At 48.8% G+C, this 27,454-nt stretch overlaps 7 protein-coding genes across 8 annotated transcripts; 5 read left to right on the top strand and 2 right to left on the bottom strand.

Moving 5' to 3' along the window:
• Positions 1-954: 954 nt before the first annotated feature.
• Positions 955-3,167, top strand: J3458_013115 (uncharacterized protein). The gene is made up of 3 exons (XM_007816361.2): positions 955-1,735; positions 1,785-2,319; positions 2,373-3,167. Exons 1-3 carry the CDS (start codon positions 1,263-1,265, stop codon positions 2,940-2,942), a joined length of 1,578 nt encoding a protein of 525 aa, XP_007814552.2. The 5' UTR covers positions 955-1,262; the 3' UTR covers positions 2,943-3,167.
• A 2,651-nt stretch (positions 3,168-5,818) lies between these two features.
• Positions 5,819-8,377, top strand: J3458_013114 (uncharacterized protein; the record flags this gene model as incomplete). Of its 2 annotated transcripts, none has more annotated exons than XM_066120255.1 (2): positions 5,819-6,664; positions 6,767-8,377. In XM_066120255.1, exons 1-2 carry the CDS (start codon positions 6,136-6,138, stop codon positions 8,326-8,328), a joined length of 2,091 nt encoding a protein of 696 aa, XP_065974540.1. In that variant the 5' UTR covers positions 5,819-6,135. The 2 variants fall into 2 exon arrangements, with proteins under 2 accessions (XP_065974540.1, XP_065974541.1); XM_066120256.1 differs by having other exon boundaries at positions 5,819-5,908; positions 5,972-8,328.
• A 2,534-nt stretch (positions 8,378-10,911) lies between these two features.
• On the bottom strand, positions 10,912-16,281 carry J3458_013113 (Nonribosomal peptide synthetase). The gene is made up of 2 exons (XM_007816363.2): positions 13,745-16,281; positions 10,912-13,685 (listed from the first exon to the last, which is right to left on the bottom strand). The coding sequence occupies exons 1-2, from the start codon at positions 16,256-16,258 to the stop codon at positions 11,094-11,096; spliced, it is 5,106 nt and encodes a 1,701-aa protein (XP_007814554.2). The 5' UTR covers positions 16,259-16,281; the 3' UTR covers positions 10,912-11,093.
• A 766-nt stretch (positions 16,282-17,047) lies between these two features.
• Positions 17,048-18,365, top strand: J3458_013112 (uncharacterized protein; the record flags this gene model as incomplete). The annotated part of the gene is made up of 2 exons (XM_007816364.1): positions 17,048-17,285; positions 17,353-18,365. 2 exons carry the CDS (start codon positions 17,048-17,050, stop codon positions 18,363-18,365), a joined length of 1,251 nt encoding a protein of 416 aa, XP_007814555.1.
• A 309-nt stretch (positions 18,366-18,674) lies between these two features.
• Positions 18,675-20,385, bottom strand: J3458_013111 (uncharacterized protein; the record flags this gene model as incomplete). The annotated part of the gene is made up of 3 exons (XM_007816365.2): positions 18,675-19,914; positions 19,973-20,160; positions 20,215-20,385. 3 exons carry the CDS (start codon positions 20,383-20,385, stop codon positions 18,675-18,677), a joined length of 1,599 nt encoding a protein of 532 aa, XP_007814556.2.
• Positions 20,386-20,815: 430 nt separating this feature from the next.
• Positions 20,816-22,228, top strand: J3458_013110 (uncharacterized protein). The gene is made up of 3 exons (XM_066120254.1): positions 20,816-21,318; positions 21,378-21,911; positions 21,969-22,228. The coding sequence occupies exons 1-3, from the start codon at positions 21,093-21,095 to the stop codon at positions 22,085-22,087; spliced, it is 879 nt and encodes a 292-aa protein (XP_065974539.1). The 5' UTR covers positions 20,816-21,092; the 3' UTR covers positions 22,088-22,228.
• A 1,175-nt stretch (positions 22,229-23,403) lies between these two features.
• Positions 23,404-26,123, top strand: J3458_013109 (uncharacterized protein; the record flags this gene model as incomplete). Its single annotated transcript, XM_007816367.2, has 2 exons — positions 23,404-24,706; positions 24,802-26,123. The coding sequence occupies 2 exons, from the start codon at positions 23,404-23,406 to the stop codon at positions 26,121-26,123; spliced, it is 2,625 nt and encodes an 874-aa protein (XP_007814558.2).
• Between the last annotated feature and the right edge of the window lie 1,331 nt (positions 26,124-27,454).

Here is a 27,454-nt window from a genome sequence, read left to right as displayed (position 1 = left end):
CAGCATGGCAAGATTTGGCTTCCGGGATCGTCTCAGGGTCTGGTCATGGTGCTAACCGTAACTAAACAAAACCGGAAATCATAGACGCCTGCTATTAGATTTCCCGGTTGCCCATTAGCCAGGCTGTTAGAGCCTCATACTTTCTACGTGGCATCATCGAGTGGACGCCCATGGTCTAGCATTGCGGCACTCGTGGCGATCCCTGCTCCCTGCGCACCGGCAGACGAAGCGCTACGAGGCGAGGCTGTGAAGCAGACTCCTCGGAACGCGGAAAGTACGTAAAAAAATGAAGCTCACTTATTTGTTTTCTCCACATTATTCTTTATTTAGGTCCTCTGTAACGTATTACAGTAAAGCGATACTACGCCCAGCATTTATGGAATCCGCGAAATTAGATTTTGCTTATTCTCTATACGCGTTTTGGAAGAGTCTTGGAAGCCGAGATAAATGAAAACGTCCCCGCAAGCATTGAGCCATGAATTACATGAGAGAATCGCAACATTAGACATATGCAAACTCAGTATTAATCGCGTATGTTCTCTTGAGTGAGGAATAGCAAATAACATGCCATTGACTCTTGTTGAGTGCGACGGGGAGTCAACATGTGCTGGATTTGTCTCCTCACACAACTACAGATGCAGGGACACGACTGGCTCGCTTAATGCACAAGGGTCTGAGTCGTACTGGGATTTATCATAGCTAGTTGAAGAGTAACTGATGGTCACTTGTTTGGGCAATACAGGCACATGTGCTCTAGCCTATTGAACACTTGCAAAATGGCCCCATCGTGTCTGGTGCTTCGCATGATTGTGGCCTGACTCAATGTCCAAAAAACCGTCTGGTGCCATGTCTCCGCCAATTCCTTGCCGTTTTTTCCAGACGCTAGCGGGCCTGAAAAATATACTTGCCCAGACTAGTAACCGTTCGGGTTAATGCCGCTACAACGATTACTTGGCGCATGGTAATGAAGACACTTTTGATCGTAGGAGGTTGCACCCCATATAACCGGTGATAAGCCGTTCCTCTCATGGCGAGATAATCACCTCTCCGTATTTACATGATGTCCAGGTAATATGGAGAAAACGGCCGCACGATCCTGGATTGAAAGATGGTCCCACGCTATGTATATCAGCCTGCTAGGACTGGGGTCCCAATACATTTTTTCCCCGAGGCCCTTATTTCACGGTTCTTGTCGAACCCAAAGAGACCTTTATTTTTTTCTCTGACCCTATTCGACAACTAGATAAGTCCAACTTGTACAGATGACACGTCTCTCCCTTCGGCTTATTGCTGGCCTCGCTGGACAGGCTTGGTTGGTTAACTCTGATACACCCAATCATAATGCGTTAGCCTCTTGCCTTTCGGATGCTAGTGTACCCAATGCAATAAAGGGCACACCAGAATGGACACAACATACTACCCCTTTCAATACGCGTCTTCAGTATGAGCCTATTGCTGTCGCCGTCCCTACCGAGATCGCTCAAATCGCCGCGGCGGTAACGTGCGCTAAGAAATATAGCATCCCCGTCACGGCTAAAAGTGGCGGCCATAGTTTCACCTCACTTGGCCTTGGAGGGGAAGACGGGCATCTTGTTATTCAACTGGATCGGATGTATAATGTCGAGCTTACTCAGAATGGTATGGCGCGAATCCAGTCCGGTGCAAGATTAGGCCACGTTGCCGTCGAGTTGTACAATCAAGGCAAGAGAGCACTTTCACATGGATATTGCCCGGCGTATGTTGTTACACAAGCTATTATAAGTTGATGCACTAATAGAACTTAGTGTTGGCGTCGGCGGTCATGCTGCCCATGGAGGGTATGGAATGGTCTCGAGAAAGTATGGCCTTACTCTTGATTGGATGAAAGACGCTACCGTTGTTCTGCACAATGGTACAATTGTGCATTGTTCCGAGAGCGAGCATTCAGATCTTTTCTGGGCTATTCGAGGTGCGGGCTCCTCCTTCGGCATTGTAGCAGAGTATGGGTTCGAAACTTTCCCTGCTCCTGAGAAAGTAACGAGTTTTGGAATCGTCTTGGATTGGAACCAAGAAGCCGCCTCTTCTGGTCTCCTCACATTCCAAGACTTTGCAGAAACTATGCCCAGCGAGCTGTCATGCCAAATCGACGTCAGATCGACTGGCTACACACTCAACGGTTCATATGTTGGCAATGAGGCTAGTCTTCGTGAAGCACTGGAGCCTATACTGGAGAAGATGGGTGGACGTCTTGAAGTACATGAAGGAAATTGGCTTGAATATGTGCAGTTTTGGGCGTTTGGTCAGCCTAATATCGATATAACACCGCCCGCAGATAACGTGGTAAGTTGCCTAATCCCACACATCGTTCTATATGACGACTAAGGTAAATGTAGCATTTGTCACTCTACACGACAGGCGCCCTTACCCCCTATCTCTCGGCCGATCAATTCAGATCATTTGCCAACTACGTAGCCACAGACGCTACAAAAAGAGGCAATTCATGGTCGATTCAAATGTTCATACATGGTGGCCAGTTTTCTGCTATTAGTAGACCAAAGATTACCGACACAGCCTATGCGCATCGAGACAAGTTCCTTATTTTCCAGTTCACTGATTTTGTTTGGCCTGGCCAAGAGTATCCCGAGGACGGGCTTGCCCTTGGTCGAGAGTTTAAGGATATTATAACTAAGTCCTTTACAAATGGTCAATGGGGCATGTATGCTAACGTTCCAGACTCTCAGTTGAGCCCGGGCGAAGCTCAGAAATTGTACTGGGGCGAGAACCTTGGGAGGTTGGAAACTGTCAAGGCGAAATATGACCCCGACAATTTGTTTAGGAATCCCCAATCAGTCAAGGCTCCGGCCCGGTGTCCAACAAGACCACTGCCCTTACAAGGTCAAAGTCCTTTCATTCAAATATCCTCTGAAATGGACGTACCAGCGAGTCCTTTTAAATTGCCTTAGGTCTCCTCTGTTTTACGCTGAGTCGGGAGTTTGGTTGAATCGGGCCCAACGCCCTCTTGTAGATAGTCAGGCCAGAAAAGATACTCTAGTGTATTGTTACTACGTTATATAAAATTATTTATCTCTCGGCCAGGGAGTACTTATTAATACGCGCGCTAGCGGATTCGAGGCTTCAAATATTAAAAAAAAAACATTCAATAAAATCGCGCTTGCCGAAATTCAAACTGCTATTCCTGTTGTTATCTGATAATGCCGATTCGCATACCTGTATGGCGGGCTTCCTAAGTATTAAGGTAGGTGACAGACGTTACTGGAATTGAATGCCTGTCTCGTACCCCTCAAAATTGCAGTTTGGCAACTTGATATTCATTTATGCTATTAATCCCTTGCGAAGCAATTCAAGAGGCCCGAGATAAAGGGATCTCCTCCTGTATCACTAGCATATGAGTCCCGTTTGTAATAAAGTGCTTCGTAAACACCCCCAGAGTATCATTAGTACAGGTTGTACTGCAAATGCAGCCATGATGACTTGGCCTACTCCCACGGTTGCGTGAGCGCTTTCACCAGTTGCATTGATAGCGTACGCGCTGTGGCTTCATCGAGAATCCTCAAGCCAAAACTGGTCGGACTCTTGAATTATATTGACGGCATTGTGCATGCAATGACTTTTGAAACATGCACGATACAATGTGGTCCGGGTCCTGCCCAAGGGGTTATTTTGCGACGATAGTTGCTTTGAATGAGGCGAGGAGTTGCTCATCAATTCCATACGTAACTCTCCGTTTCCAAGCCTAATTTTGATTCAAGTCCTCAGCGAAAACGCCCGCACTCAGAACCAAGGGCAAAACTATGGAGGCTGTGGCTTGATATTACCACGGCGAATCGGCAGAGATCGTCTAACGTTGCTGACTGAAGTTCAAGCTTCGAGCGTGAATGTGGCGCAATTTATTATTAGTAGTTAGACGTCTTTATTCCCTTTAAACTCGCGAAAGCAGCATAGTCGTAGTAGGATGCAGCGCACGAATCCTGTGGGGAAACCCTCAAAGGCTACTTATAGATCTGGGCGTTTGAAAGTTTATGAGCTGTTTTGTGTACAAAGAAACTTGGCGACGAGTATAGTCAACTCTACTACCCCTTGAATGCTATCACTAGCTTAAAACGAGCACTAACTGCCAATATTAAAAAAGGTGTCATAATGACAGTCCCTCATGCTATTGTAACCGGAGTCTTGTTATGCACTTGTGCCTACCCGCTTACAAATTATAATGCATATCGGTGCTGTAACCAGTTTTAGCCTTCTTGTTGTGACACAATTCACAATATACCGGGCACTTGGGACTCCATTAAACGTATTGTGTGACAAGAATGGCAAGTGCACTCTTTCCCTTCCTTAAAGAGGGTGTTTACTATCAGGTAATGCTGCTGTATATATATACTCTGCTGACAGAAATGAGCTACCTTGCAGGCGGACACTTTCTGAGCAGGATCAACTAGCCTATATGGATGCAGTGAAGTGCTTGAAATAGCAGCCAGCTCAGCTTGGCAAGCCTTATGAGGGTGTGCGCTCTCGTTTTGACGACCACCAAGTCACACACATTAACAACACCGACTGTATTCACTGTATCACGAGAAAGAACGCGCTCTAATTTAATAGCAATTATACCCCCTTATATTCCATTGACACACTGGTTTGTAAGTTGCTTCGTAATCTTTCACCAGAGTTTGCGTCAAAGTGTGATATTTATTAACCAAATACATTATACGCAAAGCCTTGTGACTTTTTGGCCCTAAACCTTGCCAGAATATTACCCTCGACTCTCCGATAGACTTCCAAGGTCTCTTAACTACTAACAGCCAGATCCGGACAATAGGCAACGTGATGGGCACCCAGGGCTATACAAATTCCTTTAAAATCATAGAATAGTGCCGGCTCAATGACATATTGGTCACGAGCCGAGGCATTTCGTTCAGCTAAGCATTAGCACCAAGAGTCCATGAAGCGAAATTTGCTGAAGGAATCACCTCTAAATAATCTGGGCCCTATGCGTGGCCGCTTGTGGTCTAACTCCTCGTAACCAATATGTCATGGATATACTTCGCACCTACAAGGCTGTTATTATAAACAGAAAGGAAATTTGTTCGGCTCCCGGCCGCTCCTAATCATGCAGACTTGAAGAACTTTGCACAAAAGCTATGATGGTGGCTTTCTGCTGTTACCTAGCTAATCTACTTTTCATCTTTACCGGTAGATAGTCAAGAAGGCCCGGCTTTTGCAAGGAGGGTGCGCCTTCCGCCCTCCTGCACGATCATGGGCTTCGAATACTAGCAGCTGACATCTGTAATGAGTCTGGCAGGCTGCTCGGTCGGCTCCCGTGGCGCTTGGCTCTGCCCCTCTCACATTTGGCCCACGATTCCACCCGGGTCGTTCGCACATGATTCGTGATATATGCCTGTTACTGATTGGGCAGTTTTTTCTGCACATCAAGTGTCGTGGGGAAGTTGGTAGAGAAGGCTGCCGGCAGTTCGACAGTCGTGGCCTTCTTGAAGTCGGGATGGCAATGCTTCGATTGCATTCAACTAACCCCTAAGACTAGGTACTTTTAGTGGTTACTTATCTCAAGGCGGGGCATGTACGTGTCCGAATCCGTATAGACTACCTACCTACCTAGGTAGGTAGGTAGTTGGTTACATTTTTGGCCTGAGTGGTATGCAACTACACGGTCAAAAGCATGCAATACGAAGCAACCTTTACCACATGTGCATATTCCTATCTAGGCAGCACACTAGGCACTTACTAATATAGTGCTATTAAATAAATAAAAGCCCCACCCGCCTGCTAAATGTGTGTCAGTTACATCTTCCACCTCCTATGCAATTATTCTCCCACCCTAAGTAGCAACCACCGCGCGTTCTCGCAACATCGACAAAATCTATAGACTCTAGAGGGGCTGTGATTATGGGTGAGAGTAAGCAGCAATTATTCAAGTCTCTATCGCGTTTCGTGCGGTGCTGATAATACCGTTGCTTAGACTTCAGAGAGCCGGATATTGTGCCACCCTGTATCTTAACGGTGACCCTTCATGAGGCCCCTGGCCTGCCTACACTACATGGTAAACTGCGGTATGCACTCTTGAATTACGATCAATATGAAGTGCCAGTGGAACCCTATCTGGTATCCGCAAGCGAACCTAGGATGGTGCAAAAAGATTACAATGTCTGCAAATTCTACGTGACTCGTTTTGCAGAGTTGACCATTTCCTTCTATGTCCGTGATACAGAAGATGCGCCAGCCGTACTTTTAGGTGCAGCACGAGTGAAACCTTTTGATATTTCAAAAACCGCCAAATCACACTGGCTGCCAGTGGGCCATGATTGTGCTGCCAGAGTTCGTATTAGTTTCGAATATCAGGACACTTCGAAGCAGGCGCCAGCAATAGCGAAGTTTCGGTCATTCGGGAATGATATGATATGGAGCAGCTCAAGATACGTTGGAGTATTCATGCCCAAAGATATAGGGCAAAGATACGCTGATGGGTCGTTCTCAAATGAGCATTTTTTTTCGTCTAACCTGATACCATTCTTACCGTCCCAAATCAACCATCCTTTTATCGCCCCAGTTATACATTCTTATGAATCTGAATATGAATTACACCTCCTTTCGCCGTACGTTAGCGGCGGACATCTTTTTCATCACATTCAGCACCAGCGTTGTTTTGATACTGGTATGTCTCGACTATATATCGCAGAGATTTTGTGCGCGCTAGAATATCTACACGATTTTCATAAAATCTTTAGTTGGCTAAAGCCTCAAAATGTTCTTCTAGACTTTTCAGGACATGTTGTTCTGTGCGGCTTTGGTCTCTTTATCCTAGAGACAAAGAATAGGGGTTATACGACACCTAGAGTAGCCGAGTATCCGGCACCGGAACTACTCCTCGGCAAAGAGGCAACTCGACTAGCAGACTACTGGACATTGGGAATCTTCCTCTACAAAATGCTCGTGGGAGTTCCATTATTTTACGACGAAAATCCTAATAAGATTATGGAAAAGATCCTCAAACAGCCTCTTGAGTTTCCTGGCAATGTATCCGCAGCAGCCAAGGACCTTATAACTTGCCTTCTTGATCGCAGGCCGGAGCAACGCCTAGGCGCAAACGGCGCGTCTGAAGTTAAGAATCATTCATTTTTCAAGGATATTGACTGGCAGGTGGTTCTCCAGCGGAACTACGAACCTGATTTCAAGCCAGAATATACACCTGGCTCTAATCCTCTATGCGGATCCTGCAACTTCACACCAAACCACGTATCTGGATTCTTTGAGCAACATGGTGTGTCTGGAAGCTTTGAGCTACCAGAGCCACCATCAATATTCAAAGAATTGAACAGCTGGGCTATGGCCCAAAGAGGGAGGGACTCCAAGATCCCGGAGACGACTATTCAAGCGGATAATGAATGGGACCTCGTGTGGAGAGAGGCACAGCCGCAAAGCTTCCATTTCTACAATCGTGTCACAGGGGAAACAAGACCAGTTCCTTCTCGTGCTGTCGATCCTTACACTACCCAGGACGCTGCAACTTATAGCAGTGTTAGCTCGGATACCACACCTAGTTTAACGCACAAGTTGGACGCGCTTGAGGCTGCGTTGCAAGCCGGATACGACCATGCTGTCTCGGAGCTACTAGAATATGACATAGACTTAAATGTCGAGACTTTTGGGCGGGACCGGAAGAGCCCACTCCATTGGGCAGTCAAGCATAAAAACCTCCATCTAGTTTGCCTGTTCCTGGAGCATGGCGCGAGCGCTGATTTTGGTGGTCCTGCGTTAATCCAGGCTGTGAAAGTCGGGCACCTTGCTATTGCGGTAGCTCTTGTTTTAAAAACGAATCGGGTGGCCTGTACTCAATCTTTAGGTCTCGCCGTCGACCAACGAGATACAAACATGGTCAGACTTCTCTTAGGCTACGGTGTTCACTGCGACTTTGGAAAGGATGATCGCCCATACCCTCAGCCATCGTGGGATCTTAGTTTTGAGGGCTATGATGTTTCTCGACCAGAAGAGTTTAAACCCCCTCTTATCCGGGCAATCCAGAAGCATGAAATTGATGTAGTTCGGTTATTACTCTCGCATGGGGCAGACCCTAATATTGCCCTTCATGATACTTCCAAGTGTGGTAGAGCTGTCGAACTAGCTATGGAGGCTGAACAACTAGAAATAGTACAGCTATTACTTGACAGCGGCGCAGATATTAGTTTGCCAAGTGATGTTTGGGAGAAGTCGGGGCATAGATGTCACATTTTGAAGAGACCAGTCTATCAAAAAGTCACAGCTAGGTTGCGAGCGGCAATGGTCGCACAAAAAAGGCGGCAAATCCCTAGCTTTCTTTGATGTACTAAACGTACCAATTTCAGCTCCTATTATAGTTGCATGGCAAAAATATATGTACACTCCTATCGTGAGAGGAATTAAATAGCACCAAGCTGTAGTGAGCACGATGGCCGTGTGATGAGGGCTCAAGGAGGGCTTGGAGTCAATACCTAAATCCATATAATAACAGTTTTTAGTATTAAAGGTCCTTGGTTTTTAAGTCCTGAAGGAACCGAAGATCTCTATAAATACAAGAAGTCGGTGAGGGCGGCGGCCAGCGTTAAGGAATCGCTATCGCTCGATCTATCGTTAAGAGGGCAAAAATTCTCGTCCTCGAAGAAGCAACTAGTGCTATAGATGCACGAAGCGAACGGGTTGTTGAGGAAGCTCTGATAGGGTTGCTCAGAAAAGAACGACGATTATAATTGCGCACCACCTCTCAACGATAAAAGCCGCCCACTATATCGTCATTTGGAAGGTTAGCCAAGTCGTTGAGTCAGGCACTCATGAGAATCCTATTCTAATAAAGGGAAGAATGTACTCTAGACTCGTTCATGCTCAAGTACTTTCACTCGGCGACTCGGCGGATACTGTTAAACATGGCCATGAACGGACGAAAGTGGCACAATGACTCGTTAAAAGGGCAAGGTAAGACCTGAAAGCCGTGAGCCGCTCTCATATAATATTCGAGACGTGAAAGAAATAGGTCGAAGTTTCGTTGCGAGCTTTGGGCAATTCTTCATCCAGTCTAAGTGCTATTGGTATGTACATGACAATATTGTCGATTATTTTCACAGGTGCGGCTGGGGCCGCCTAGTATTTACACGTATGGCTCTTTTCTAGGTCCACAAGTCTCTTCAAGTGTAAGGTTGACCCCTCCACGCTCATAGATGAGATGGAGTTTATGGCGGGGATGTGGGCAGTTTTTGCAGATGTTGCAGGCATTGCTTACTTTTTGACCTCCGTTTCGTCTTCACTTGTAGGATCCTTTGTTCGTGCTAAGTACTTCCTAGTATCTCGTATCAAGGACGACCCAATGAAGCTTGAAGAACTAATAGGTGGTAATATGGCCATAGTTTGTGTTTCGATTTTTAATATTATCGGCGGCACTATTATGGCTATTATTTATGCGTGGAAGTTGGCACTAGTTTTAATTGGCCTTGTTATGTTAATATGCCTCTTTTCTGGGTACTTCGTTTTAGATACGGGGCAAAATTCGAAAATATGAATGATTAGGTTCTCGCAGAGAGTTATTAATGTGCTTTGCAAGCTATGAACGCTTTTCGAACTATTACTTTACTAACACTAGAGAATTCTAAAGCTACGCGATTCGAGACGATGTGTGACGACGATTTTACATTTACGTAAAAAAAGGTGGGTTGGGCTAGCATCGTGCTTGGATTTTCGGATAGTGCTGCGTTTGGTTGCCAAGCTCTAATATTCTACTACGACGGCAAGCTACTTTCTTGAGGAGGAATTGGCGTAATGGCGTTCTTTGTGTCCTTCATGGCCGTCGTGACTCATAAGTGTTTCCGAGGGACTTGGGCAAAGCTTGAGTTTTAGGCCCAACGCTGCCCAAGCTACTACCGCATCAAACCGTATGGTATTTTCAATGAAACGGAGTCCCGAATGGAACATCAATGCGGAAATGAACCTAGTCTCCAAGATGGAGTGTCTGGGGCCAAGCTTAAATTTTTCAACCTGGGATATCCCATTCGGAAGACACCATTTTAAGGAATCTCAGCTTGACAATTAAAGTAGGACGGTTCGCGGCTCTTGCCGGTCCGTCTGTCTGTGAGAAGTCTAGCATGATATCTTTACTCGAGAGGCTTCACGAACCCGAGCAGGGCTAGATTTTTTAGAACGGTAAGGAGATATCTGAACGTTAATATACGTGCCTGCCACAGGAAACTGGCTCTAGTGGCCCAAGATGCCGATATACTCCAAGGCAAGCACTTTACTATTGACTGTTGCATCCCAGCGCATACTGACTAGCACAGGCACTATCCGAGATAATATTCTGCTCGGTCTCGATCCGACCACCGTTACTGATGAGCATCTTACGTTACATGCCGTAATGCTTCGATTAATAATCTTGTAATTGCTGTAGCCGATAGCTATAATACCAAAATCGGCTCTCCTGGTGTCTCTCTGTCCGGCGGACAAAAACGACTCGGCCTGCCAGAGCAATAATCCGTAGCCGGCAGGTCCTACGGCAGGTCATACTCCTTGACGAAGCAACCAGCTCGCTCGTCTCAGAAAGCGAGAAACTGGTGCAGGCCGCCTTGGAGAAAGCAGACAAGGGCAGGACTATGGTTGTTATTGTGCATCCGCTGGCTACAGTGCAAAATTCGGATTTCATCTTCCTAATTGGGGAAGGTGGATGCCTTGTGGAACGGGGAAGTCATAAAGAGTTGCTCGATAATAAGGGTGTTTATCATCGAATAGTAGGCTCCTGCCTTCGTAGGCACCTACTGTTGATTCGCCTTGGGAGCCATCTAACACGACTTCAGTGTGTACCTAAGCCTTGGATAGGTAACAAAGGAAGGTACCGGAAGAGTCAGCTGCGTTAGCTGTTCATTTAAAGAAGGAAAAGTAGAGGCCGCAGAAAGAGGCTTACAGTAGTATTTCTATTGAAGCTGCTAGAAGCTTTCCGTACAAACTCGATGGACTCATGTACCCGGCCAATCTTGTGACATACGATGCAGCGTATGAACTAGGTCGTAGCAGCTATCTAACACAGAAACTTCCCAGTTCTAAGCTAGAATGCAATTGTAGGTACAGTTTTATAACTCGGCCAACTTGGCGCCAAAATATTTACTTCCGTCGTCGCTCGGGTGTTGTTGTCTCAGCATGGCCTGCTGCATTATCCCTTTAATTTCTGCCCTGTCCAGCTCTTGTGTGAGTCCATCAATTGCCGCTATCACCCGAGATTGGATATAACTAGCTTCAGTCTCACTATATAAAAGGTTGTCATACTCCATTCTTAGCATCGCAGTCTCGTTGGTGAGGGCTAGGAACTCAAACATGATTTTGAATTTGGCTCCTTCGCACCATGTGTACAATGGCTGAGCCCCGTCGATGGAAAGTGTTTCGCGCCCTCGGTTATCATGAAACGTCACCATTGCTTCGATAAAAGGAACATTTGGATGATCTGGCGTGACAGCATGCTCTTTGAGGAGCTCGTTCCAGGGGATAGTGTGAGAAAGGGCCTGCTGGCTTGCCGCAGCCACTTTCTTGCAAAACGTCAGAGCCCAAGGGTCCTCTCGACCATGGCTTCCATGGATTGAGTCTGCTTCACTTGACCAAGGATCTTGGACACGTATGACCAACGGCTCCAGGAAGAGGCCGACGGTGTCGAAGTCTTCCACGCCACGATTCAAGTACGGCGATCCCAGCATGGCAGACCTGCCATCAGGATTGCCATGCCGGATTGCAAGTGCAACTGCCGCCAAAGAAAGCTGGTGTAGTGTAATGCCGTGTTTCGCCGAAAGATGAACCATGGCCCGGAAAGTATCTGGCAGTAACTTGCAGACCCGGGACTTTCCACGGTAGTCAAGGCGGGTTGGTTCACAGTAAGGGGGCAAATCTGAAAGATGGCCCCAGAAATCAAGGTCATCTTGAGAAACACGGCGGCTCCACTGGCTTGTCTGACCATACTCCCTCGGCACGGTGTCGGGAGTCTTGCCATTCCAATACATCTGAACATCTGAAAGTATGACGTTCAAAGCTGTCAGGTCTAAAACAATGTGCGAGGCCACTAAGACAAGTGTAGTCGGTGAGAGGAATATACGTATGGGAAGCTCCTCATACAGCTTGAATTCTCGGTTCACCTCCTCTTGAATATTAACTTTATCCGTGAGAATAACTCGAGGCGGCATTTTCGAATATACTCGATCGTGATCGTTTGGAAAAAAAGAGCTCAAGATGCCATGGCGTGCTAGCACCTTGTTCCATGCCTGCTCCAACCTCTTGATGTCCACATCCTCGCTCAAAGCACAGACAAAATTCACGTTAAAAGAGGAAGAACCTTTGCCCAGCTTATACTTTTGAAGCCATTCTTGTTCAATGGGAGATAGAGCGCTGTGGCCCAAAGTTGAACCCATATTTGGCGCAGAAACGCCGGTCTGACGGTCAACGCTGGAAGCGGAGAGTAGAGCGAGTTGATCGCCTAGACGGGGGGATTTTATAACATCGAGCAACGGTATCCTCTGACCTCCAATAATAGACAGGCGAGATGCCAGTTTCTGCTGGAGGATAGAATCACCACCCAACTCTATGAAGTTTGAATCACCATTGAGAGAGTACTTGCTATCCAGAGATAGCAAAGACCGCCATAGAGCTTCAATTTGGCCTTCGACGCCAGTCAATTGCCCAGTAGGCCTTAGCCCACGGACTAGTTGACCGTGTGCGGAGTTTGAAGAAGGGGACCGAAACCTTCTGACCTGGTCGCCAAAAGTTATGTTTTGCATGACATCGGCCAGGGTGACGCGGGTGTTGAGAGCCGAGGACAGACGACTGGATAGGGCGATTTGTTCGAGAGAGTGGCCACCAAGTTCCAAAAAGCTTGAATCCTCATTTAAGGCCTGACTATCGTCCAGATTCAGGACGGTGCGCCAAACAGAAGCGATTGTATTTTTCGCATCCTCTCTGACGATTGAGGGCGACGCGGAAGGGTCGGAGGGCGGTGCCTCTGCCTCTTCCAAAGAGAATGCTGTTGAAATTGCCTTGTAGTCCAGCTTTCCCGCATTGCCCAGCGGGAACTTTTCAACGGCTTTGATGAGCCTAGGCAGCGCTTGCGGCGGAAGCACCTTTTTGATCGCCTCCTCAAACAAGGCGACATCCGTAGTTTCAGGCTGTATCATTGCCACGAGCATATCCTCCTTGCGGGCAAGGGCTACCGAAGTGGCACTAGAGCATTTGACCATTCTGATTTCGAGATCGTCCAGATCAAGACGGAAGCCTCGCAGCTTGATCTGTCTATCGGACCGCCCGAGCAGACAAATCTCCCCCGATTGACTCCAGTAACCACGGTCCTGAGTCCGGTACATTGTCTGATTCGTCTCGGGGCAAATTGTGTCCTTCAAAAAGTTCCTCGCGGTCTCCTTTGGCCGTTTAATATATCCCGGCGAGACTTGCACCCCTGCGGTGTAGAGTTCGCCGATAGCTCCAGGAGGGAGCGGGAATTGATGCTGGTCCAAGATGTAGATTCGCGTTGATTGCACAGGCCGTCCAATGGTGACCTTGTCGCCGCACACCAAGCTTTTACAAGTCGAACCACAACTGGACTCTGTTGGGCCGTAGAGATTGAAGGCGGGCATCACGGCAGACCACGCATCGCACACGGCCTGTGGAAGATGCTCCCCAACCATGTAAATCTGTTTTCCAGTATCAGCATTCGGGCTAAACTACATTCGTCAGGTTCGTTTTGACGTACGGCTTCGAGATTTTGATAGTCGCGAGGGTTCAATAGTTTCGCGACTGACGGGGTTATCATGGCAACATCGGCTTTCTGCAAATTGCTCAATACGTCGGCTGTCTCGCTCAGTAGAATGGTTCCACCGTACGACAAGCACGAAAATATTTCATGTATGCTCCCATCGAAAGCCGGGGACATGATTTGGGCTACTTTGAGATGTGGCCGCATGCGAAGGCGAGCGTCGTAGTCTTTCTGAAACGCCACAATCCCCTCATGAGTGCATGCAACTCCTTTGGGTAGGCCGGATGAGCCCGAGGTAAAGCAAAGGTATGCTGTATCCTTCTTCGATGCCCCGGGTCTTTGCAGGAGCGCCGAAATATCGGAGGGGTTTGTGTCGCCGTGTAGAAGCTCCTCCATGGAATAGCAGAGGGGGGCTGACTGTGGTTTCTTGTCTTTGCACGAGTCCCAGGTGGACAGAAAAAGTCCGCTTCCCGAGGTTTCAAAATAGGTATTCCTCAGCTCTGCAGGTATGGCCGGGTCCAAAGGACAATACACCGCCCGAGCTTTGAGGACTGCATATATGGCAATGATCCAGTTGATGGAGCGATCAGCGTGGACGCATACGACGTCCCCCGGTGATACCGCCTTGCACAATCTGGAAGCGACCTTTGTGGCTGCCTCGTCAAGTTGAGCGTAGGTAATTGAGCTGTCGCCTCTGATGGCGGCGGGAGCATCCGGAATGCTTTCAAGGCGAGTGTCAAAGAGGCTAGTCAATGTATCTTCTCCCTCACCCCGACTGTGGGTGGAAGCGCAGTTGCCGTATAACATGATCTCCTTCCACATACTGGGTGGGAGAGGTTGTCTGAAATACTCATCCAGTAGAACCATTTCGGACTCCATCAGAGCACCAATGGCGTGAATGTACATTTGACCGAGCTTTTCAATGTCTGCATGGTCGTACAAGTTCTTGTCGTAGTTAATCTGGATTCTGTCCTTTGGACCAAGAAACAGATTAACGGGGATGCTCGATTGCAGTCTAGTATAAGACGATACAGTTTGAAACTTTGGATCCGTATTAGTCTCATAGTCATACTGCATGGCCAACACCGATGTCATCGGGCAGCGCTGGTCGGGAACACTCCATTCATACTCCCGAAGCTTGGATAGGCGCTCAGCCGTGTAGTGAAGAAGGTCTCTCAGTGTTTTTCTCCGATCCAGACACAACAGAAGCGGCAGAGTATTCATCATTGGGCCGACGGTATCTCGAATGGCGGGAACCGGGAGCGACCTGTTGGCGAACAAGACGCCAAACAAGACAGCATCGGAGCCGGTGTAAATGGAGAGGGTCAGTGCCCAGGCAGCGTAGTATACAGCGGAGAGCGGGATTTCATTAGCTTCAGCGAATTGCAGGCAGCATTGCGCCGGGGCAGAGAAAGTGACAACGCCTGAAGAAGGCCTGTCGTCACGGTGCTGATCTTGAGGCGGCGGCAGTAGTAAATGGTTGTTAACGGCCGTCATGCCCGTCAAGTACTCTCTCCAGAAGCGCGTCGCCTGTTGCTGAAATAGCGCCTGGTACATTTGCCAGCCGCGGGCCAAATCGTCGAAAGAATAGCCTTGGCTAATCTGGCCCCCATTTATCACCGTGTTCACTTTTCGCAGGAGCAAGTGCGCCGAGTATCCATCAACGAGAGCATGATGGACGTGCCAGACAAGAACGCTCTTCTTCCCCATGAGGGTCACGACCTTGAATTCTGTCGCCGGATCCAGCATCGGGGGTGCGCTAATGGATTCAAGCTCTTGCTCAAACTGGCGCTCGTCGCGGTGCATGCTCTCTGACCATGAGAAAAAGGCGATTCCGTCGTCCCAAAACGTTTCGTCGTCGAAGACGGCGCGAAAAATAGGCTCTGATCGAATGACTTGTTGCCATGCCTGTTTCAAAGTTGCAACTTGAGCCGGCGAGTACGTATACTCTTGAAAATAGCTAATAACATTGTTGCCTGGTCTTGCCCTCGTGTCCAGCACGAGAGAAGACTGGAGCGACATCATCTTGCAAACACCAGCGTCGGCACGTCTGCTGCTTCTCTGATGCATTTGCACGCCTTGGGAGTCATGCGTCTTAACTATACCAGGGTTTCCATGCGCACTATGTATGCCGTTGGTGCCATTCGTGGTAGCTGAAGCCAAATTGTCAGGGACGGCGCCACCAAGACTAGGCAATGCAGATGCGTCTCTGTCGCACACTCTGTGGACGTTCTGGGTATTTTCCTCTGGGGCGAAATCTTGCTCATGGCCGGGAAGCCACTTTGCACTTTGGAGTAGTTCAGAGATAGTTTGACTATTGAGGATGGAAGAGACGTTGATGGATACACCCTGCCCTTTGCAGGCGGCGGAGACACGCAGCGCTGTGATGGAATCACCGCCAGCTTGATGGAAGGTTGAGTTCGGTGTGATGTCTTGCTTGGATAACTTTAGGCCTTTGGCAAGCTCGGATAAGATTATGTTATCCATGGTGGCACGACAATGTTGATCCATATCGTGGACCAGGGTGGTGCGGCTGGAATGAGAGGACAACGCTATCATGTGTCTTCGATCTCACTGAGTGCCTACTATATATTCCGCGAGAGTAGATAAATATATACACAGCACGGAGTACTATAACTCCCGGAAGCAATTGGGTCACAACGCGGCACCTTCTTGAATTCCCGCTGCGGGCCGTGATAATCTATCTTGCTTGGCTCGGCTGCGCCCAGCACCCGAATAGTTCCTCTTCTGAAGCAATACCTCGATAATGAAATATTCAAATCAAAGGAGCCGTGCTTGGCAAGATAACAGCATCCCTAGCCGCCCTTGATATAGAGGTACCAGGTTCCCGTGCCTTCATGCAGGTGCAATATAGTTACCCGCGGTGGATCTGCGGATTCGGTGGGATCCATGTCCCGTTCTCCTCTCGGACGCTCCTGACCAACTGACTCCGACATTAATCGATGCTGTCTGCAAGCCGGCGCGGCCTACCGAGTGGACCGTGGCAGTGTCGGACTTACATATGTAGGCCGCGTGACGCCATGCCGAATAAAGCATCAATTGATAGCGATGCCGAGCGATGCCGATGCTGACGGCCCGCTGGCCTGCTTATTCGGAACTGCCTCATTCAGACGAGTTGGGAGTAAGGAGCATGGCGGTACGGACATGGAGCATGCTTCGGGGCAGCGCGTGATAACTCTTCACCAGCTCGCGGAATGCTTTCTCCGAGACTTTGCTTCTTGCTGAACACCCTCGCAGCTGCCAATACCATCAGGCACTAGTACTGTCCCCAGTATCACCATGACCATGGCCATTGAAGACATCGAGAAAGCGCTCACGGAGCTGAATGGCGTCTTGCGCACTGCCCTGAAGACTCTCGGCAGTGACTGCAGGCACGAGCTGATGCAGAGCCTGCACTCCCCAGATGAACTCCCGGAAAAACACCTCTATGACTTGTCAACAGAGGCCGTTGATCTGCTGCAGGAAGCTAAGCTGCTGCTTGAACCGCGAACCGCCATCCTGGCCGACCACTTTCTAGGTTCGTCAGCTTCCGTCTCCCTAATCCCCCCCCCCCGACTGTTGCCCAAGACTTACCCATCTCGCAGGCTCGGCCAACTGCAAGTGCTTGAATGCTGCAGTTGAGCTGGACGTGCCCGACATCCTTCAGCAGCAGGGCGCCCTCACCATCGCCCAACTCGCCCAAGCATGTGGCGCCCGCGAAGACAGGCTGAGGCAGGTTATGCGGGTTCTGCAGAGCGCCGGAATTTTTGCCTATGAGCACGATACTGCCCTCTACTCCAATAACGAGTGCTCGACCCTGCTGCTGAAGGATCACTGGACCGGCTGGAGGAACTGGGTTGACCTTTACGGCAACGAGTTCTACGACATGGCGCGTGGGATCCCAGCCTCCTGTCGCCAAGGCGAGAAGCGAATGCCGTCTCAAATCAACTTTAACACCGACTTGGACATGTTCTCCTGGTTTGCGGCACAGGGATCACTGGATCGTGTGCACAGGACACTTGGCGGCGGCGCCATTGCACAAGCTCCCGGCATCCTCGCAGACTATCCCTGGGAGCAAGTTGCCGGCGGACTCATTGTCGACATTGGCGGTGGAGGCGGCGGGCTGATTGCCATGTTGCTCCGAACATTCCCAAACTTGCGCGGTGGCATCTTCGATCGCCCCGAGGTTATCAGCCAGGCAATTGCCAATTTCTGTGACCCAGACGGCCTGTACCGAGACGTGGGAGACAGGGTCAGCAAAGAGAATCTACACGCCGGGGATTTTTTCAAAGAAATCCCCAGCTATGAAGTGTACTGCATGAAATGGTGTCTCCATGACTGGAAGGACGACGACGTTGTCACTATTCTGAAGAACATTCGCAAAGCAATCATCCCCGGCCCGAAATCAAGGCTTGTGCTGCTTGAGATTCTGCTGAAAAAGGGCCGATCCGGCCATCTGTCTCGCATGGCAGACTTGTCAGTTATGATGGCTGCAAATGGTTTGGAGAGAGAAGAATGGGAGTGGGATTCTCTTGCTGCGCAGAGCGGTTGGAAAATCGCCTGTAAGTATGATTTGAGAAACGCTTGGCCCTGTGCCATGGAATTGGTACCGGCTTAGCTTACAGTAGCATTTCCTGGAGCGTCGACTCGAGGACAAGTACTGTAGCCGGCATTTGGTCATCGACCCTTGCCCTCAAGACAAATATATACTAGTTGTCGCTATCGCTATTTTCCTCAGCATGCGCTTTTAAACTTTTAATTTTCCCACCACGCATGAAATGCAAAGTCATGGGCATAATACGTCGAACTACTTTTCATTTTTCTACCTACAAGCTAGACTATAACTAATAGCTCAAGGATTATCTTCTCGTCTCCCCCGTCACCCTTACCCTGGAGAATCTGCCATATTCCGGCTTCACAGACGGGCTCAATTTACTCTTTCGCAAACAATCGTAGAGTTGCTCGAGCTTATCCACGAGCCAACCACTCGTTCCCAATCCCCAATATTCGTGCTATCCCCAGCCGAAAGTCTGAGGCGATAATTCTGCACCATGTGCGTAAGCAGCACTTTAAGCACCAGGTCTGCAACATTTTTGCCGAGGCATTGTCTTGGTCCAAAGCCGTAGCGCCAGAACCTGTAGCGCATCTCGCCGGGGCTTTTGGTTTCTAGAAACCGCTTCGGTCGGTATTTGGTATTGTCTTTGCCCCAGTATGGATCGAGAACGTTGAGCGCGTACGTGTCCACAATGAAGTTTGTGCCGGCGGGTATGACAAAATTATCCACGACACGGTCGGTTGGCGCTGCCTGTGGGATGGAAAAGGGTGCCATGGGCTTGAGGCGCGCATACTCAAGCAAGCAGGCCATCAATAACGTCGAGCTTCCCGTGATATACTGAGTCCACGAGTCGTCCTCCGTGTCTTGCTTTCTAGCTGCACTTATCTCCAGTCGTAGATCGTCTTGAACATCTTGATGTGCAGCGAGGAAAAGTGGAATCCAGGAGAAATTCCCAATTGTGACGTCTAGATTGGCGAACAATGCCTCGTCAAGAGTGTGAAGTAGCTGAGTCTTGGACACGACCCCCTGGTCAACAGCATCGTACAGTCCGACAATCGGATGGTTGGGATAAATCTTCTTGGCCCTGTCATAAGCTTGGTCGTTGAAGCGAGCCCACTTCTCCTTAAACATCTTGAGTCTTTTGTTGGTCGAAATTGGCAGGAACCGACTGAGAGAGAATCGAGAAACACCACCGCTCATGATCTGGCACCAGAGTGTCTCTCGAAGGGGGATAATTTCTTCAAACTGGAGCTCCATCGATGCCGTGAGATCACCATAGATGACATCACATAGTATCCAAAGAGGCAGCAACTTGAGATGTTTGGAAGGTTGGACTAGCAAGCACTTGTCGCCCTGTTCTTTGGCTTTCTCCAATTTGTTAAAGTGTCTTTCCACTCTTCGCTGAATCAGTGGAATGTAGGATGACGACTGATTGCGATGAAAAGTGTTGACGAAAGGTGCACGAACTCTATCCCACTCTGCCTGATTCAGCAGACCTAGACAATGTCCGAGAACCTCCCCACACAGCCAGCCAGAGTCCATCGATTCGCCTTTGACGTGCAAATGAGAGTCTTTAAAGACAGCTTGTACTTGTTCCGGCCGCATCAAGACACTATACATGTATCAGAACACCATGGACGTTTTGACACTCTGAGTCTCTGTGAACTTACACTTCTGAGTCAAACCCCGTCCAAATTCGATAAATTGACCCTAATTCCTGTTGCCATTTCCGCGACCCTGTTTCGCCTTCCAAGAACTTGGCGACGTTTCCTTGTCCGTTGGGGAACGTGTACGACGCAGTCGGGAGAGAAGTCTTTCCATCAGTTGATTTGATTGGATAACGCCAGCAGAGGTAAAGCTGCAATGAACAATTAATATACATGGATGCCAACTTGTGCTTTGCAGTCCTTACGTTGATTAGATACGATATTGCGCGATTGCCCGCGGTTCCCTCTGTGATTGTATACCAAATGCACACTGGGACAATCGCCAGTACAACTGCAAAGGAATAGACAATGGCTGAAAACCTACTTCCGCCAAAAATGCCGCTCATTGGATTATCTCTCCAGAATGAAGTGTCCATTGTAACTTTGCTCATGACAGCTTCCAATCTTTTTGCTAAGGCTCAATCGTAATCGTCAAAGACAGTGATCGGAACAAGAAGTGCCAGATGATGTAGGCTCAATGGGCTTGTATCTTGACTGTTTGTGATTGCGCGAGCCCCTCTGCATTGACAAAATAATCTAAATCTCCTGTCCTGATCCATTCGAGGCTTCCAAATTGGGACGGCCGAATTCGTTGCTTCCGCATATGCGGCATGTCGTGAAAGTTCATACCCGGCTCTTATCTTAGCCGCCTCCACCCACGCCTGCGACGAGGAGGGGCCGACGGCAGGTCTGGCAACATGGCGTAGAGAAACGCGTTGGTAGTTACATAATAGCAATATCTGGTGCTTGCTATACATGCGTTATTGAACCTACGCGAGTGCTCTGTGGCATGCTGCAATGACACCTCATTCGCAAGCCCGCAACCGCAAAAGGGCATATGGAGTTTTCTCGCTGCATAAAGTCTCATTATCGAACGATACTGAGGTGATAGTGAAATGCCGCAAAAGACCCATAATTGCGTAGTCTCGAACACTTAATCGAGCTTTCCTTCCTAGGAAGGCAACGATTCTCTACTATACATCTTTGCCAAACGCTCACTAGGCTTGGCTACTTGTATACTCTATTGCAACAGCTGTGTTAAGAACAATAAGACGCACATTCCCTCGCGTCACTCTAGACAAACATGTCAAACACGTTGCAGATGGACAGCTCAGCAGGCGTAAAAGACGCGGATCCATTGGTGAGAGCGAGAGCCAAAGGAGAATATCATCTAGAATACCATGACGAGGAAGTTGCTCGTTTAGCCGCGCAGCATGAAGTTTTTTTGGACGCCATGGGCAAGCTTGTGTTTGCCCCAGTCGACCTAGGGCGAAACGGCTTGCGAATTTTGGACAGCGGAACAGCTGATGGTATACCGACACCAACTATGGAAGCCACTACATCTCAATAAGTACTAAATCCCTCTTAGGACGATGGCTCATCGATCTTCGTGCGTACCTACGTTATAAAGACAACGTCTTGATAGGAACGGACTCAGTAGAGAGAATGTTCCCGCCTACTCCGCCCGAAGGTATTTCGTTCCAAGTTCAGCGAGTAGACAGCCCTTGGCCACAGAGCTGGCTGGGTAGCTTCGACTACGTACACCAGCGACTCGTCCTGCCTGGCTGCGAATACTGCCCAGCGGCCACGGCTGTCAAGAACTTGTGCGATCTTGTCAAGCCAGGAGGCTGGGTTGAGATCCTGGAGCAAGACCATAATCCTCCAAACCCGGGTGCTTTTGAAAGGGCTGAGTCAATGATTCGTGAAATTTTCACAGTCAATGGCTTTGGCTATGACTACCCGCTCCGGATCAAAGAATGGCTTGAAGAGGCCGGAATGGAAGACGTGCACCAGGTCGTTATTGACGTCCCGGTAGGGGCGCTGAATCCCAAACCAGAGATGGCTCAGAAAAGCACCTGGCAGATTAGTTCTGCGCTGGCGGGTTTCCTGCCTATGGCTCGCGGTCAGTGCCTAGCCCGAGTTCTCCCTTCTCTCGTAAAACTAACCATAGGATATGTAGCTTTGCCTCTTTCTATGCCCCGGGACCAATTGGAGACTCTGCCCGAGCATACTGCCGAGGAAATGAAGCGCGTTGGTGGCATTCAGAGAATATATATTGTATACGGAAGAAAGCCTTAAATACTATATATCTATCTTATACTACGCCCACGTGCTTGTAGTATTAATATTATATAGTCTAGGGCGTAATTAGGTAATAGTGTTTATTAGACACATGAACCTTGGATATATCATATGAGTTAATAATATCACCAATTCGGCTTGTGTGTCTAACGCATCGCGATGCTTTCATAGTGTCTTGTGTGGTTAATTACGGTTCCCTAGTCAAGGTACGGCTGAAATACAGTGTTACTATATGCCCTCCATCTAGCCCGTTTTTTTTATTTTTCTTCTTTTTTTTTTCTTTTTTAAATAAGTTAATAGATAGATTGTAGAGTTAGATTGCTAACCCCTAACAGGCACGGGGTGACAGTGGCGTGACCTACATTAGTTCTCTTATTAGCCGCTTAAAATATTTTGGTCTACCTTAGTTTCCGCAGAATATATAATTTTCTTCTGCTATGGAAGTTTCGAATTTCGTAATAAACTGTATTTTATTTATTGTACCCAATTAACTAGAGATCTGCTGTCTCTCCCAGAACAGAACCGGATCTGTCAACAGAGTTCGTTTATTGAGGTCGTCTTTCAAGGAACGCATCACAACAGATTTCCAGTGCTCTAATATATCATTACCAGATTCGTGCCAGATAACGTTGATGATCCCTAGACTACACCTATTGCCTCCTTTAATACTCCGTATAGGTAAGAAGCTTCCACAATAGATTATGATCGGCAGTCTGAGAAAGGCTGCATCAGGGTTAATGTCGGTTGCGCTGAGCTTGGGCGCTGAGCTGAGCTGAACCCGATTATCTGAGGAGGTGGGCTCTTAGGTTGGCAAATAACTGGTGGGTGTCACGGCATGCAAACTAGACATCTTCAAACTCAGTACCATCTCTATCTCTATCTGTCTTTCCACTGTGGCACAATGCGACGCATGGTTCACCGTTTTCGACGTTCTCGCTCCACCGCCACGGCAAACGGCGCCACTGGTGGTGTAAACCAAGATCGGACAAATAGTGCAACTGATGCTTCGACCATAGATCAGACGGTAAACAGCGTTACTGACCGTTTAAACTGTGATCGGACAGCGGCCGCCAGTCTAGACGATTCAGGAATTTCCCTACACGATTCAGCATCCAAAGGCCTCCTGCTAACCATCCACAAGCGGCTAGGTGAAGGAGCGGTGATCGATGCCGTAGACAGCAAATGCTCGACTCCATTGTTACTGGCCATCAAACAGGGACAACTTGGAGCCGTGGAGTTGCTACTCAGCTTGGGGGGCCGATGTTGAGGCCTTGGGTAGCCTCTCGACCTTGAGGCCGGTACATGTAGCGGCTATGACGCTGAATCCGACCGTGACGGCAAAGTTGTTAAAGTATGGCCCTGATCTTGAACCCAGAGCCAATTGGCTGACAGCTCTCTTCTTTGCTATATTGGCTGGGGACGACCAAGTATTTCAGCTCTTGTGGGAATCCGGCGCAGACGCAACGGCCAAGACGTTCTGTGAGCCTGGTACCGGAGAGTCAGTCCTCCATATGGCGGCTGCCTCGTGGAGGGATTCCATGCTGCCGCTGCTCATTGAATACGGCGCCGACGTGAATGCGAGCGGCACCAATCCCGCTGGCCAGACAGCGCTTCACATCGCAGCAGAGTATGGCAACGAAGGTGCCCTGCGAGAGCTAATCAGGGCCGGCGCCGATGTGTTTGCCACTTATGCCGATGGCAAGACGGCTCTGCATGCGGCGGCCAAGGGCGGTAACATGAACACAGCTGAGATTCTAATCGACCACGGCATCGACATCTTGGCCCGGGATGGTCATGGGGCAACGCCCATGTGTGTGGCGGCTATACACAATAGGCGCAAGATGGTGCAATTTTACCTCGATAGGTGTGGCGGCTTCATGTCGGAAGAATCCAAGGTCGATGTTGTCATTAGAGCGGTAGGAACAGGTCATGTTGGAATTCTCGAGATGCTCGACAGCGCAGGGTTTCCTATTCTTGGTCGAAATGGCATCGGTGACACGGGACTGTCTGCTGCATCGTATTTTGGGCACAAAGACGCTGTGGTTTTCTTACTGCGGCGAGGCGCTGGTCCACGACAACAGAGCAATCGTGGCACCACGGCACGTTACCTGGCGAATTTGGCTGGCCATGGCGATGTGGCCGAGCTTTTGCAGGACGCGGAACGGCTGCTCGCCGTAGATGCCAATGCTGAATTGTTTCTAGGGTGGAAGAACGCGGATGTCGTCGACGCTTCGTGGGAAGCTAAGTTCTGGGCTGGAGCCATGAGTGTATCCGAGACTAGGAAGGTTCACGCGCCTCGAGAGTTTTCAGGCACATTCATTTGCATTCATTGCAAATACTTCGATTTCCGGAGGGGGATGCCCCCGGACGCAGAGGTCGTGCATTTTCTGAGCATGGCCTCGCTGACTTACTCGGCCTCCCGCGGCTGCAATGGCTGCCAGTTTCTCTGCGACTGTCTAGCAAAGATAACAGATGTCCACGGTCAAGGTATATGGGGCAACCAACCCGCGACAAATCTGACTCTTCACCCCATGGCTCTTGGGAAGCCGCTACTGTTGAGCTCCGGTCGCCTAACCTCCCGACTATCCAGGAGGGTTGAGATATACGTGAAAGAGAGTAAGCGAGCAAACTCGACAAGTTCGACATTCATCTCATTCATCACCTTGCTACTCGTTACTTGCAGCATTAATTTGCCGCGTACCTTTATAGAGGAACCCGAACAACATGGCCCACTGTGGGAATTGGTCGGGACACGGTCTTCTCGAACTGGTCCGAAGAACGTGCTGCAATCGCGCGCAAGTATCTCCGGGAATGTATTGTAAGCCACAAGCACTGTCCGTATAGCACTGGATTGTTACCAAAGAGAGTAGTTCGAGTCGGCTCAGCAGGTAAAGACCCTCACCTCTATATCAGCACCGGAGAGCTCGCTGACTACGTCACGTTGAGCCATAGCTGGGGTGGCGTCAGCCCAATCACCACCACAACCAACACCATCTCGCAGAGAATGAAAACCATCGCATATAAAAGTCTGCCAAAGACATTTCAGGACGCGGTGACCATCACCCGAAGCCTCGGTATCCAGTATCTATGGATTGACTCGCCTTGCATTGTGCAGGACAGCCAAGAGGACTGGCAGAGGGAGGCTGCTAACATGAAGCACGTTTACGCAAACTGCTGTGCCATGATTTCTGCAGACGATTCGCCGAACCCCCATGGCGGTTGTTTTAACTCTACTGCTGGCGCCGGCCCGACCAGCTACGCCGTGGATTCCAAAGGACCGTTGTTCAGCAAACTCAGAGCCTACGTCAGACTCATTCACCTGCGCGATCCGTTCCACATGGAGGTCTGCCATAGAATTGGAGACTTTAACGCACCTCCGGAAACCTCCCGGAGTCTTTTAAACTTGCGAGGATGGACGCTACAAGAGAGAGTGCTTGCGCCTCGGGTGCTACACTTTGGCCGATCCGAGTTTGCCTGGGAATGCCCCGAGACGCGAGCCTGCGAGTGCCAACCCACACCTACAAACTTCGACAAGGAGTCAAGGTTCAAGGCATTGCTTACCGATAGTGCCCTGCGAGTAGCGCAGCCTGGCAGGCGCAACTCTATTACGCATGACGAAGTCGACATACTACTATGGACTCACTTTGTGAGTGAGTTTACACAGAGGCAACTCACCTACAGCACCGATACCCTGCATGCTCTGTCCGGGCTAGCAAGTTACATGGCCACAGCGGCTAAGGCAGATTATATCTGTGGTATCTGGAAGCAAAAGCTGTCCGAGTTTCTGAAGTGGAGGGTTGACTACGCTCTTGGTGTGAAGACCGAATTATCTTCTGCGCCTTTTAGGGGTCCACTGTTCAACCATGCAAGGCCTCCGGTTTATCCCAGGCGGCACAAGTCGTACTACGCTCCGTCGTGGTCCTGGGCATCAATTATCGGTCCCATAACCTTCCTGGCGGGGAGATTAGACACAAGTGACAAGGACCAAGTTTCGCATATTCGCAAGAATGGCACCATCGAGCGGGGGTACTAGGAGGCAAGTCTCCTTGTTCGAGACACCAGAAATCGAGTACGTCACGGCCTCGTCAAATCCGTTTGGGCCGCCTCGTCACGCATCCCTAACAGTGTCTTACCAAACCGCCCCTGTCGTTTGGGCATCTAAGAAAATGTCTACAATTAGTGAAATGACTCGGTCCAAGAATGGCGGGACTCTTGCTTACACACGATCATCTACCTCGTCCACATCTACGTCTTTAAATGCAGATTTCGAACCTGATATTCCAGACAAAGACTTGAATGTGTCACTCGGGGACTGTCTCTTACTGATGCACGTTATCACGACTCACGATGCGACGGTTGAGAAGAAGGAGACGACAGGATTAGGGGGGACAGTCGTTAGCGGCCAGAAAGGTACAAAGTTACAGGGGCTCGCACTCATCCCAACCTCAGCTAGTAGTGGTGATAGAGCTGTATACCGGCGTGTTGGTATCTTTTAAGCTGAGGGTACTGGGTGGCAAAGAATCGCTACTAGGCAAAACCTCACTGTTATATAATCGAGAATATAAGTCGCTTTAATAAATTCTTATACTTTATTTGTTATTATATATATCTACAAAAGTAGCTGAAGCTATCGCGAGATAGCCTTAAATATCGTGCCGCGATAAATTCGTAATCTTACTAGAATTTAATATGTTATAATACGTTTATTTTATAGTGTCTTGCGTGGTTACTTACGGTTCCCTAGCCTAGATACGGCCAAAATATAGTGTTACTAGATCCCCTTTATCTAGTCCTTCTTTTTTTAATATTTTTTTTGTATCTAATAGTTGAATCAATAACTCTAGTATAAATGAAGAATAAATATGTGCGTAGTTGAGTGGTGGTAGTTTATGAGAACCGGGCTCCTAGTTTCTAATGTAGTGTCAACTAGCTTGTTAGGCGTAATTAAGCTAGAGAAAAAGAGCTAGCTTGGCTCGGGCTTTGCATTCATCAGGTGCTTGCCCGTGATACGGATCAGGTGCGACGAGCGAAGAAGCCAATTATCGGGACTGAATTGGCTTTGTTCATCGATGAAGATATGCGTCTGATTTCGCATCTTAGGCGCGTTTCCGTTATCATCGTTTCTTTGAGATTGGACGCGTAGTTGTTGTCATGTTCTAGACCCTGAAGCAGAGCAATTTCTTGTGTTGAATACATGTCCTCGAGAGATTTACCTCGCAAGTATTATTGGCATTGCGGTCTCATTGGTCGTTGGACGCGTTTTTGGCGGCATAAGCGTCATTATGATTTTTCACGTCAGAATCTCGCCGCCACTCATACTCCTGTTGAGCCCTTTCCGTGCCAACTGTGCCTGCTAAATCTCTG

The sequence above is a fragment of the Metarhizium acridum genome (assembly GCF_019434415.1).
Source record: "Metarhizium acridum strain ARSEF 324 chromosome Unknown scaffold_276, whole genome shotgun sequence".
In the NCBI taxonomy this organism is placed as follows: Eukaryota; Fungi; Ascomycota; class Sordariomycetes; order Hypocreales; family Clavicipitaceae; genus Metarhizium; species Metarhizium acridum.
This window is presented reverse-complemented; position numbering and strand designations above follow the sequence as displayed.

Excerpts from the sequence above, each read along its gene's own strand:
- J3458_013115 (XM_007816361.2), top strand. The coding sequence starts at position 1,263 with ATGACACGTCTCTCCCTTCGGCTTATTGCTGGCCTCGCTGGACAGGCT. Across the intron at positions 1,736-1,784 it reads TCACATGGATATTGCCCGGC|TGTTGGCGTCGGCGGTCATG; the intron begins GTATGTTGTTAC and ends AATAGAACTTAG. Across the intron at positions 2,320-2,372 it reads CACCGCCCGCAGATAACGTG|CATTTGTCACTCTACACGAC; the intron begins GTAAGTTGCCTA and ends AGGTAAATGTAG.
- J3458_013113 (XM_007816363.2), bottom strand. The coding sequence starts at position 16,258 with ATGGATCAACATTGTCGTGCCACCATGGATAACATAATCTTATCCGAG. Across the intron at positions 13,686-13,744 it reads ACTATCAAAATCTCGAAGCC|ATTTACATGGTTGGGGAGCA; the intron begins GTACGTCAAAAC and ends ACTGGAAAACAG.
- J3458_013110 (XM_066120254.1), top strand. The coding sequence starts at position 21,093 with ATGTCAAACACGTTGCAGATGGACAGCTCAGCAGGCGTAAAAGACGCG. Across the intron at positions 21,319-21,377 it reads GGACAGCGGAACAGCTGATG|GACGATGGCTCATCGATCTT; the intron begins GTATACCGACAC and ends AATCCCTCTTAG. Across the intron at positions 21,912-21,968 it reads TTTCCTGCCTATGGCTCGCG|CTTTGCCTCTTTCTATGCCC; the intron begins GTCAGTGCCTAG and ends TAGGATATGTAG.